The following is a 13,866-nucleotide window of genomic DNA, read 5'->3' as shown; positions in this document are numbered from 1 at the left end:
TTGAGTAAAATTAGGGTCGGGGTAGATGAAAAAACCGCCCGACAGCAATGCGGTACGGGAAAAATATTTGAGAAATAAAAATTTGTATGTTAGTAAAAGCGATATGTTTGATCTCATATAAAAGGTACCACACCAGTTGTCGGCTAATTGATACCATACAAAAGATTTCATACCAGTTGTCGGTTGCAGATAGTGCATGGTCTTTCCATCGTACACGACTCCTCGAAGTCCTCGGCAGGTGGAGATGGCAGCCCAGGAATCTGCCAGGTCTCTCACTACTCCCATGTAATGACACAACTCCAAATCCTGAAAAGCCATCGCAAAAATGAGTGAAATTTACATCCAAGGGTTTTACTGCGTGATTGGTATTGTTTGTACAATTGTACAAATATGGGAAACTGTATTGAGACCACAGGCCAATGCAAACAAGATTGTGCATGCAAGTTATAACAATACTACAGGTTATTCACTTAAGATTACGCGCTTAAAAAGACCCCTTACAATTCTTTTTAACTTGTACTTTATAATAATAAATAATAAAACCCTTATCCGCACCCCAATGGTGCATAGGGCACTGTGTCTTATTGTTGTCCTAACGCAGTGTTGTCTTGATCGTTTACACATGAAGGAAAGGTGATCAGCCCTCCGCTTCAGGTACCAGTCCATGGTAATATTGAATAAATATTACAGTGAAAAAATCACTTCTATTTATTTTACCCCCCTTGGGAATCGAACCCGGGACCTCCAGAACGGTAGCCGAGCGTGCTGGCCATTACACTACGGAGGCGGACAAAATTTTATAGAATTTAATGTAGTTTATAGAATTTAAAAAAATATATTCATATTAATACTAATATTTGTGCGATCTCTCAGAAGAATGTGCGACAAAACGATGTATGATAGATGTTCGAATAGTGAAACAAGGAAGGAATGCAAAGCTGAGACAAGCTTTATCGATAAAATTAAGAAAGGTGTTTTGAGATGGTTTGGACATGTAGAAGAAAGAATGAGTGAGGAAAGAACGGTGAAACAAAGTTAATGAGGCGAATGTAATTGGAAAAAGGAGCAGAGGAAGACCGAGAAAAACTTGGCACGTTTAAGTATGCCAAATACTTGGAAGTTGTCAGGTTAGGAGTCGAAACAATAGGCAGGTATGTATGAGGAGATGCATGAATGTGGAAGAGGCGAAGAATGTTTGCAAGGACAGAGTGGTGTGGCGTTCTATTCTCTCTGCCTACCCCTGCGGGGAAGCGGCGTGATGTTTAGTTAGTTTTATTAATACTACATATCCCGTCAGAGTGAATTGTTATTATATTTCTTGAATGTTTTTCGTACTTTATGTATGCGCGCGATTCCATTCGTAGCTCATAAATTGTCATTTGGAGTTGACGTATTCGCTACGCAATGCACAATAAAACAACATTGAGGAGTTTTTAAATCATATTTTCATATGGTGTACGGAGTACTGGAAGTTTTTGGTAAGGGAAGGGTAATTAACTATGAGTATTTCAATGTTTTAGAATTTAGTACATAAACCCTGATGATGACTTATGGTTCTTGTCGAAACCGGTTGGATAAAGCTTACCAATAAAAAGTGGTTAAAACAACTTTGTTTTATTTGATTAATTAAACCATATCCGCTCCCTAGGTGGAGCATATGGAGTCCACAAACTGTCTCCAGGTTGTTCTGTCGGCTGCCAGCTCCCTTACGTACTCCCAAGTCAGATCCGCGTCCCGAAGTTCTTACGGGAACTGCCGACGAATTGTCAGCAGTGGTCAGGAACCTGATGCCTTGTAAAAGAGGCAAGCTTGATTAAGGCTTTCAGTAGGCATGCGGAGTACATGCCTTTTCTTGAGGACAGTTGTGACCAAGATTTGCTGCGTTCTACGCGTTATCTCTTCATTCCTCACAAAGTCAAACCACCGCGCACGCCTAAAATTCTAAAATTGTTTTATTTTATAAAGTTTTTTATTATATTATTTATTACCTTTCCCGTGGGCCTGTTGACGACGTGCTTCCCGCTGTGCTGATACCGGATGAAGAAATCGGAAGGAACCAGCTCCCGGTTCAGCCGGAGGTCCAGGATGTGCTCCGTACCCTCCGACACATAGCCAATGGTCAGCGAGTTTATGTGAAGTCCATCCTGAGAATACGCCACCATGTTACAATTCAATTCAATTTAATAAACAATAAATATGGGAGTCGAACGCTGCAATATATCGTTCCGAACATTTTTAATTTGTTGCCGACGGATGTTAGAGGTTGAAATAAAATATGGAACAAAGGCAAAATAAAGGAATGGGTAAATGATCAAGTTAATTTTATGAAAATTGTAAAATGTTTATATTCTTAATTTTTTTCTCTTTTTTGTGTCTATATTAGGTTAAAATCGTTAAAAACAATAAAAATTTATTAAAAAAGAACTCCACCGACAAGACACACAAGGTGGCTTGAAACATTATCTTTGGAATCTTAACTATACACCATGTCATTCATCCTTGGTCTTACCAGATCTTTCTTCCTTTGCCTTCTTGTTTTAATAATATACAGATTCATAAATACAGTGAAACCTCTATCTATCGCTCCTCGAATAATCGTTTTCCCGGATGTGTCGTTTATTTCTTCTATCCCGACTTAATTTTATACTAAACTAAACCGCATCGATCGTTTCTCTATCACCATTTATCGCTTTTATCGTTTGAATGAAGCTGCATATTTGATACATTTTGTCTGTTTTTTTACATTATTTCCAATTTTCTTACATTCAACGGCAACGTATGGGATAGAAACTATCGAAAGCTTGTGTAACCGATAGCAGCAGAGGTCGATATTGACGAAAAGGAGCCGCTGCCTGTACCTGCATTTCCAGAAGTGTGCACACTCTTTGAAAGAAAACTTTCTACAACGCACATTCAATAACCGATGCTGAAAAAAATACTATTTGTATTCTTCTTAGAATTTTAGCCTACGAATGGTTGTGCAGATTGGGAGGACGGTATATTTACTCGTCGTATCTATTTGCGTATTGACCTCTTAATCCCGCATTCATTGTTTTTTATTTTAATGGGTCCCTTTAAAAACGATAGATAGAGGTTTCACTGTACATAATTTTTAATTGACAGATTCATTAATATACAGAAATTAATTGCAATTCACATTTTTTTACACTTATTTAAAAATGGCTATATAAGGGTGGTGACTGACCTCCACATTTCGTCGTAACGTAACACGTTACGATGCGAGCATTCAGGCAGTCAGTACAGCGAGCCGAGCGGTCCATTCAAAGTTTTGGATGCTCGCTGATGCTCGCCGCGAGCGATGTTACGACGTTATGTTACGACGAAATGCTCCGGTCAGTCACCACCCTAAGGTTTCAACTTTGACTAGTATCTTGATTGTGATAAAATAAAATAAGATTTTATTTTTTACATTAAATTGAAAAATTCCAACATGCTTTGTTGAGTTTAATGGTCGCCAGTAACGGGAAAATTTTGAAGCGGTCCACTGCACAATTATTTAGCCATCAGACTGACCATCACAGTGAGGCAACGTTTATGTGTTTATTTACTGCGCTCTCAAATATTTACAGCCTAAAATTGGATAAATATCAAATGAAAGAGAGATGTCTATCAAAAGATTATCAGAGCGAAAAAACTGTAGTAATAATACTTATAAATTATTGTATATAAATATATAAACCTTATTATTTGCCGGTTGCAATGGATTGACAAAATTTTGTTGTTTTTTTAATTTTTTATTATTATTTATTTAGACATTTAACAGAACATTAACATAAAAAACCGGTAATTGTAACATTCCAATTACAAAATTTCACAAATGTTAAGTGATTTAAAAGTTAACAGCAAGAATAAAATATAGCAAAAATTAAGAAGATCAATAGGCAGACTTAATTTATAGCTAAGTAAAAAAAATAAAAAAAAACAGTTAAAAGATGTACAAGTTGAGAAAAGTAAAAATACAACATTTTGAGTGTGTCCAAATACTTGTTCACAAAATCTTTTCATATTATTTTTTAACATCTCATCAAAGATGAAGAAGAATATTGAAGTCTGGGCATTTACGTAAATTCCCAGACTTCCATATTCTTCTTAATCTTTGATGAGATGTTAAAAAATAATATGAAAATAACTCCTGTAATTGGAGATAATCCAGATTTTGTGAACAAGTATTTGGACACACTCAAAATGTTGTAAATAAATTATCTGGTCATTTGACCTATAATTGACCTTATAATTTTATAAGCTTAGTAATAAAAATGAAAATGGTATTTTCTGGCGTTTCTCATGTGTGTGATTATAATCCAGGATTCGGACCTCACATACTAATATAAGAGTTTCTGCTTAGTAAAAAGCTTCTTTACATCTCACCAATAGATGTCTCTAGTGAAGTTCTAGTGATTCAAGAACAAGGTTTCTAAATTGGTTCATATATATATATAGAACTTCCAAGAATTTGAGTAGTGTGGTTGTCAGTAATGGGTAAATTGGTGAATGTTACACGAAGTGATCACTGAAACCAGCCTATGACAGTCCTCAGCCCCGTAAATGCCCAGACTTCTATATTCTTCTTCATCTTTGATGAGATGTCAAAAAATAAATAAATAATTGTCTTCATTTGCGCGTTTCCGTCTTCCTCATCACGAGTGTTCCAGTACCATTAGCAGTAACACTTATCTTCTTGTGATTTACAATCATCATAATGCTTCACCATTTTACGTTCTCTAAAAAAGAAGATAGGGAAATTTAAGCTGATTCTTACCTCATCTTTGGTGGAAGATATTTGCCGTCTCTCCCTTCCGTGGTAGAGTCTGGGCTTCACTAGCGTATGGCGGCTGAAGTCTATTGAGGGTGATGGAGTGTCTGGTGATGTCTTTACGACTGCAACAAGAAAGAGAGAAAAGATTAGGTAAATGTGACAACATATGACTGGAGATATAGAGAGGTACAGTAGACTGTGGATTAATAGTGTCGACAGGATGGTAAAAGGTGATAAGTAGAAGTGACTGTAGACTGTTAATTAATAGTGTCAGCAGGAAATGACAGGAGTCTGTTTTTTAATAGTGCCAACAACGGGATAAAGTTTGATAAGTTGAGGTTGGAGGTAGACTGTTAATTAATAGTTACATAAATATAAGATAGGTACCGCGTTATCGGAGGGGACCTTATAGGGAATTTAATGTTTTAAAATTGTATTTCAATTTTAAATGACTCATTAGTCTACAACATTTTGAGTGTGTCCAAATACTTGTTCACAAAATCTGGATTATCTCCAATTACAGGAGTTATTTTCATATTATTTTTTGACGTCTCATCAAAGATGAAGAAGAATATGTAAGTCTAGGCATTTACGGGGCTGACGAAGTAGAAAAATAATATGACTCATTAGTCATTTCCGCTAGTTCTTCTTCTTCGAACCCCTATTCGCACCCCAATGGTGCATAGGGCACTGCATTATATAAACGCAGTGTTACCTTGATCGTGTTAACGCACGAAGGATAGGTGATCAGCCCTCCGCTTCAGGTACCAGTCCGGGGTAGTATTGAATAAATTTAAGAGTGAAAAAATCACGTATATTTATTTTACCCTCGCTGGGAATCGAACCCGGGACCTCCAGTACGGTAGCCGAGCGTGCTGACCGTGAAAAATACAATTTAAAACATTGACCACTTATAAAATTCCTTAAGATAAAGGGGTACTTATGTTAACGTTGTAGGAAGAGTTTACTGTAATAGATTATTCAACAAATGGTGATATAAATTGACAGTGGCATAATGTAAACAGTTTACCGATGATTCAATTCACAAGAGTGAGTCTTTTGTTCGAATAGCCCACATAAACAGTTGCAAATTAAAATCGCCTAGTAAAAAAAGCAAACGTCTTCTTCCGAACTTGTGGCTGACAAACGATTGTTAACGACTGTTTTGTCACAATTGTCACGGTAACTCGGGCCATTTTTCTCTCTAGTGGGCGACAAGTTTGCAGAGAGACATTACGAACCACTCGTTCATGGAGCGTGTGCTAAGTCTGTTCTGATTAATTTCAAAAGAAATTACTCGTTCAGTCTATCGAGTGGAAGAACTATGTATTGAGATAATTCAATAAAAAACATATTATTTTTTGACATCTCATCAAAGATGAATAAGAATATGGAATATTATTTCAAGAAATAAAAAGACTTTGTTTTTTGATCCACTCACATTTTTATTAACCAACTAGTTTCGGCAACAACCTGTTGCCCTCTTCAGGGTTTAATTTTTCGAAACTAGTTGGTCAATACAAATGTGAGTGGATCAAAAAACAAAGTCTTTTTATTTCTCAAAATAATATATCAATATGATCCGCAAAGTTAATGCTTTCAATATTCAAAACAAAGAATATGGATGTCTGGGGATTTACGGGGCTGACGGCTGTCATAGGCTGGTATAGTGATCACTTTACACATGTGTAACATTCACCAATTCTACCCATTATTGACAACCACAAAGTTCTATGTATATGAACCAATTTTTAAACATTATTCTTGAATCATTAGAACTTCACTAGAGACATCTATTGGTGAGCAGAAACTCTTTTATTAGTATGTGAGGTCCGAATCCTGGATTATAATCACACACATGAGAAACGCTAGAAAATATCATTTTCATATTTATTATTTAAGCTTATAATTTGACCAGATAATTTATTTACAACATTTTGAGTGTGTCCAAATACTTGTTCACAAAATCTGGATTATCTCCATTTACAGCTAATAACTCCAGCAGTTATTAGGCAGAAAGTGTTATTTTTGCATTTTGAAGAAAAAGTATTGTTAAATTATTTTTTCAAATAAACTAAATATTTTTCAAATGGAGAAAAAACCTTCGGGTTTTACCTAAAAAGATCTGTTGCACAGTAAAAAGTTCAATAAGTGGCTTGATATTTATTTTTAATACATTGTATTATATTTTTAAACTTTAAAAACGTTATCCTGAAAAATCAAGTTTTTTGATTTATGACGTTCTTGAAAGGAGTGAGCGACATGAGAAACGACAGAAAATATCATTTTCATTTTTATTATTTCAGCTTATAATTTGACCAGATAATTTATTTACAACATTTTGAGTGTGTCCAAATACTTTTGGATTTTGTGAACAAGTATCCAAATACTGTCCAAACACACTCAAAATGTTGTAAGTTTTATTTTTGTTGAAAAATTTCATCAAAAAAATAATAATAAATAATACAACATTTTGAGTGTGTCCAAATACTTGTTCACAAAATCCAAAGGTATTTGGACACACTCAAAATGTTGTAAATAAATTATCAAGTCAAATTATAAGTTAAAATAATTAAAATGAAAATTATATTTTCTGGCGTTTCTCATGTGTGTGATTATAATCCAAGATTCGTTTCGCAAGCCTATGACGGTCTTCAGCCTCGTAATCGCCCAGACTTCCATATTCTTCTTCATCTTTGATGAGATGTCAAAAAAAATATTTAAAAAATATATGTAAATAAATAATAAGTATTGTTTCTGGAATGGCATCTATTTTCTATGTATTATGGCTTTAGGTAGATAGATGGAGGTATAGGTATGCGCCGTACGTGAACTATTTCCTGCGAGCCCCACACGCAGAGACTAGACCAATAGACACAACAAGAGAAGAGCTGAAAGATTACATCACGCGATTGCCGCCGTGAGATGGGGTCAAGAGCTACGCTACCTTGGAGGGGTAACTTTACAGAAATCCAAAGAAAATATAATCATTTGTGAACTCACGAGTAGGCATAGGCTATGAAGCTTAAAAAGTTGAAGCCTGAGTAGGGTCATGATAAGCGGTGCTGCATAAGCCGTATCTAGATTTCAGCGTCACTTGGACGTTAGGTAGTGAAAAAAAAGAATAATATGAAAATAACTCCTGTAATTGGAGATAATCCAGATTTTGTGAACAAGTATTTGGACACACTCAAAATGTTGTAAATAAATTATCTGGTCAAATTATAAGCTTAATAATAAAAATGAAAATGGTATTTTCTGGCGTTTCTCATGTGTGTGATTATAATCCGGGATTCGGATCTCACATACTAATATAAGAGTTTCTGCTTAATAAAAAGCTTCTTTACATCTCACCAATAGATGTCTCTAGTGAAGTTTTAGTGATTCATGAACAAGGTTTCTAAATTGGTTCATATATATAGAACTTCCAAGAATTTGAGTAGTGTGGTTGTCAATAATGGGTAGAATTGGTGAATGTTACACGTGTGTAAAGTGATCACTCAAACCAGCCTATGACGGTCGTAAGCCCCGTAAATGCCCAGACTTCCATATTCTTCTTCATCTTTGATGAGATGTCAAAAAATAATATAAAAAAAGAAGCTTAATTTTCTTTTAACTCAGGTAAAATTTAACGTAATTGAATTTTTTGCTTACAATGTCGATTTTGAATTAAAAAAATATGTTTATCCTAGAAAGAAATATATGGTTTGGAAGAAAAAAGAGAAAAATGTTTTTTCAACTTACCATATTTTCAAAAAAAAAAGACAAAAAAAAATCCTGCGTGGAAACACGTTCGAAACGTTTGAGATCTCAGCCTCAACTTATTATTTAGTGCTAAATTTTGAACTAATTGGTAATAAACTATTTAGAATTAAATATTTTAAAAAGTATATTGTATGGTTTGAAGGTTTATTATATCAACGCCGTGTCATGGTCAGCACCCTCGGTTACCTTTCTGTAGGTCCCGGGTTCGATTCTCAGGGGGGTGGGGTCAAATAAATATAAGTGTTTTTTTCACTCTAATATTTATTCAATATATCCTTGGACTAGTACCTGAAGCGGAGGGCTGATCACCTTGCCTTCATCTGTTAATGGTCAAGATAACACTGCGTTTATATGATGCAGTGCCCTATGCACCAATGGGGTGCGGGTAAGGGTTTGAAGATTTTAACGCCTCATAGTGAAAAACGATTAATAAAAACGTATAAGTATCCACATTTTTATGGATCCCTGAAAAAATTACAGTTATTTTCATTGATTGATTTGGCAGTCACTTTGTGATAAAATCAACCCTTTTTTAATCTAAGTTTTACTTAGTAAATACCACTATTTCGTAAAATCTACGGTGACACGTGTTTCGATGCATCCCGCATTATTTTAAAATTTATAAAATTTCTCTTATCATCTTACGGTGTTTGAAAATTTTGTAGAATGCATCGAAACACGTGTCACAGTGGATTTTAAGAAATAGTGGTATTTTCTAAGTAAAACTTCAATTAAAAAAACATTGACAGTTGTTAGGAATTGTGTTCAAAAAGACCCCAGCGGCCACAGTGACCCCATTGTCCGCCGTGATTATTACTGTACGCGTCTCCCGCGTGGGCCGTACAGTGATGCGATTACCGAAATATATTGTCACGACCTTTGAGATGAGGAACAGATGGTGTGATATGGGCTTATCGAGACGGTAAATATTGCTAATAAATATGTATAAATGCACCTCAAATGTGTAAAAACTGACAGTAAAAATTACTATCGCAAAAAATGGGCCGATAGCGAAAATTGAGGAAATGCCAAGTATAGGAGTTTTTATCGAGGTGAAAAAACTTAGTCCGCCTCCGTAGTGTAATGGTCAACACACTCGGCTACCGTTCTGGAGGTCCCGGGTTCGATTCCCAGGGGGGTCAAATAAATATAAGTGAGTTTTTCACTCTAATATTTATTCCATATTACCCTGGACTGGTACCTGAAGCGGAGGGCTGATCACCTTTCCTTCATGTGTTAACGATCAAGATAACACTGCGTTTATATGATGTAGTGCCCTATGCATCATTGGGGTGCGGATAAGGGTTTGAAATGAAAAAAACTTTTATAATAAAATAACAACTATGTAGTTTTTTTCACATGTTTGCAGAGACAGGGTGGTATGGCGTTCTATTCTCTCTGCCTACCCCTTCGGGGAAGCGGCGTAATAGTTAGTTAATTAGTTATTTGTAAATCTAGAATAACGAAAAAAGGTAAAACAACATTTTGAGTGAGTCCAAATACTTGTTCACAAATCTGGATTATCTCCAATTACAGGAGTTATTTTTTTGACATCTCATCAAAGATGAAGAAGAATATGGAAGTCTGGGCTATGTTTTTTTTTTTTTTAAATAATAATATGAAAAATAACTCCTGTAATTGGAGATAATCCAGATTTGTGAACAAGTATTTGGACACACTCAAAATGTTGTAAATAAATTATCTGGTCAAATTATAAGCTAAAATGATAAAAAATGAAAATGATATTTTCTGGCGTTTCTCATGTATGTGATTATAATCCAGGATTCGGACCTCACATACTAATATAAGAGTTTCTGCTCAATAAAAAGCTTCTTTTCATCTCACTAATAGATGTCTCTAGTGAAGTTCTAGTATTCAAGAACAAGGTTTCTAAATTAGTTCATATATATTTATAGAACTTCCAAGATTTTGAGTAGTGTGGTTGTCAATAATGGGTAGAATTGGTGAATGTTACACGTTTGTAAAGGGATCACTTAAACCAGCCTGTGACGGTCGTCAGCCACGTAAATGCCCGGACTTCCATATTCTTCTTCATCTTTGATGAGATGTAAAAAAAATTATATGAAAAAAGGTAAATACTGAATGTACTTGTTTTTCCTTGTCAATTGCGATTTTTTGGATTATCCGGATTTTTCTTTATCCGGGCTACTTTTCACCCCCAATTTGTCCGGATTATCGAGGTTCTACTGTATTTAACAAATCATTCAATACGTAATAGCTCATTTAATATAATTTCTACATTAAAAGCATTGTTAACTCTGTGTGGTATGGTAATATATTTTCTCATTTTTTATATTTTCTCATTTGTTTATTTTAAATATGCTTCTTTCCTTACGTTTTTCTCATTTTTTTAAATATGCTTCTTATGCCTATTTATTATACCTGTTTATTGTTTTTATATTTTGCCAAGTATTAGTTTTGGTTATTTAAAACAAATATTTTTTGTAACCTTATTATTTGTGTTCCAGTCTTGTTAACCTTAATCCCATGTCCCAAAATGAGAAATAGAAATTACTCATCGGGTATATTATATATGACGTATGTATGTTATACGTTTAAAAAAAAATAATAAAAGTAATAAAAAACTCCTTTTCATTCATTTTTATGTAATACCACTTTGAAGTGGTTTTACACAATGTAAACGATGAATGATAAGGAGAGTGCTTATTTTATATAGATATAATATTTTTCAAAGGGTGTAAAAATAAGGAAGGTTCCCATTAAGGAAACGTGATATTACTTGAATAGCTTCATTAGGCTGAGATGCACTGGACCGTGCGGTAAGTCAAACATCCGTGACGCGTGACGCTTCAAAACTTCCTTGAGGCCGAGTTCACGAATGACAATAAATTACCGTCGAGAACCAGAACTCAAAAGTACAGATTGCGTCTTGAAGTGATGCTTCAAATTATTTATTTTAATCTTAGCTTCAAAATTTTAATTTTAGATAGGTTTTACCACAAAGTGACTGCCGAATCAATTAATGAAGGTATTATTTTAGTATATTGTTGATATACAACATTTTGAGTGCGTCCAAATACGCGTCAGGTCAGAAGTCGCAACAGTCGGGGTTCATATCGCTCACTCCTTTCAAGAACGTCATAAATCTAAAATCGTCAATTTTCAGTTGTGCACGTTTTCGGAATGCCCAGAAAATGTACTACATATATCCCAGCAAAAGAGGCAAATTTTTAACTTAATATTTACCTGCTACAGGGCAGAACGTTTTGTTTTTGCATCTTGAAGAATTTTTTTTAATATGCTAAATATTTTTCAAATGGAGAAAAAACCTTCAGGTTTTACCTAAAAAGATCTGTTGCACAGTAAAAAGTTCAGTAAGTGGCTTGATATTTATATTTAATACATTGTATTATATTTTTAAACTTCAAATACGTTCTCCTGAAAAATCAAGTATTTCGATTTAAGACGTTCTTGAAAGGAGTGAGTGATATGTGAGGAGATGTATGGATACGGAAGAGATGAAGCACGTCTGGCGAGACTGAGCAGTTTGGCGGTCTATCCTCTCTGTCTACACGAAGAAGGGTTGTGATGATCAATCGGTTAGGTTAAAGGTGAAATGGGTAATTTTAAATGATTATTTATTATGTAATTGATTTTTTAGGATGCGGGAAACCTTAAGATTTTTTTTAAAATATCCGTTTAATATATTTTTATTTATTGCTAATTTCACTGACGCAAATCGCTAGATAGTAAGCATCCTGTAGATCCCAAACCGCAATGATAAGACATTGACTCATACAAAAATGCATTTAAAAAAAAGCACTGCAATTATTCTAATTCGATAATTCCCTTTGTTTGGTCGGGAATAAACTTCCTGTCATTGTGCACACAAAATTATAAGGAAAACCTAAGGGCTATTTGTGACGTCAACAGCAGTTGAAATTTATGGAAATAAATCTTTGATTAAAAGTTTATTAAAATTCAACTCTATAAAAAGGTATACGATACTCATAAAACTAATAAATTAAGTGTGTTTATGACATATTGATTATGTAGATGATTCATCAGTAATAATATGTAAGTATGTACATTATTTTATTTTAAAAAAAAAGTTTCATAAAAAAAACTATGCGTTTCTGATAAAACGTCACTTTGGAAATATGGTACAGTGGAGGTCGGTTATAACGCGGGTTTGCGGGCGGCGTATCTGACCCGCGTTATACAGTATCTACTCAATGAATTAGGGCCACCCATTATTTTTTTGAATACTCTGAAATCTTTTGGATTATTATATTTATTTTACATAAATACTTTAAGTTTTCTATTGACATCTAATATCATGTATATTACCTTCAATAATATGTAAAATATACCTGGATAATTTAAGCCTTTATAAAATTTCAAACCCTTTTTCTGAGAAAGGTCCCTAATTAGCACAGGTAGACAGATAGTTGAAAGTTCAAAAAATAGTCCTATCTCATTTATTAGTGAAGTTTCTTCAGTTCTGGTTGTTGCTTTGTTTAGAGAGGTTATATAGTTATCGTGTCTTGTGAAAAAAACTTAATTTTTAATTTTAGTTCATAAATTATAATTTTTTTTTGTAAACACAAGTGTTTTTTTTGAAAAGGACAAAATGGGAAAAAGTAAAGACATTTCTGAGGAAAAAAAGTCTAGTGTTATAGTGCTACTGAAATTAAGAATACTATCTAATAGAGAAATTTCAAAAAAAGAAAACGTTTCTCGTCAAACAGTGGACAGAATTTCAAAATCAATAAAAAATCAGTCACCCGCCACCAGCAATCGGCGAAAGAACTGTCGTAGGATTAGAAAAACAACACCGAGGACTGATCGAAAAATCGTTCAAAGTGCCTTAGAAAACCGTAGTGCATCAGCAAAAACATTAAAAATAAAATTGGAAGAAGAGGGTATAAATATATCGGTATCAACACTGAGGCGACGTCTTTACGAAGTAAATCTGAAATGCAGGCGCCCTGTAAAAGTACCAAAATTGACACCACGAATGAAAGCGGATCGATTAAAATGGGCCAGGCTACATCGAAATTACTCGGTAGATGATTGGAAAAAGGTATTTATTTAAATGTAATTTTCAACATATCATTTTAGTAAATAAACTTATATATTTGAATTAAACTTAAATTTTCATTATTTTTCAGGTCATCTTTAGTGATGAGTGCCGGTTAGAAGCCGTGACAGAGAGCCGTCGATTCGTCAGGAGAACACCAATGGAACGTTACAATGAGGCCTGTGTGGTAAAAGTTATCAAACACCCCCTGCAACAATGATATGGCCATGTATTATTAACAATTTACCTGGGCCGTTGT

The 13,866-nt window shown here is 34.3% G+C and overlaps 1 protein-coding gene across 1 annotated transcript in view; it reads right to left on the bottom strand.

Annotated features, from left to right (window-relative positions):
• Meltrin (disintegrin and metalloproteinase domain-containing protein meltrin) overlaps positions 1–13,866 on the bottom strand; it is a 113,199-nt gene that overhangs the window by 25,245 nt on the left and 74,088 nt on the right. The window contains exons 2-4 of the mRNA XM_088274582.1: positions 4,781–4,899; positions 1,989–2,144; positions 174–306 (exon numbers count right to left, since the gene is read on the bottom strand). Coding sequence (XP_088130708.1) covers positions 174–306; positions 1,989–2,144; positions 4,781–4,899 — 408 coding nt within the window. The remainder of the gene's footprint in view (positions 1–173; positions 307–1,988; positions 2,145–4,780; positions 4,900–13,866) is intronic.

This window comes from Brachycentrus maculatus, unplaced genomic scaffold (assembly GCF_059751285.1).
Source record: "Brachycentrus maculatus isolate JH-2025_06_01 unplaced genomic scaffold, ASM5975128v1 h1tg000034l, whole genome shotgun sequence".
NCBI classification, from domain to species: Eukaryota; Metazoa; Arthropoda; class Insecta; order Trichoptera; family Brachycentridae; genus Brachycentrus; species Brachycentrus maculatus.
Note: the sequence above shows the minus strand (reverse complement) of the source record. Positions and strands in the feature narration are given on the sequence as shown.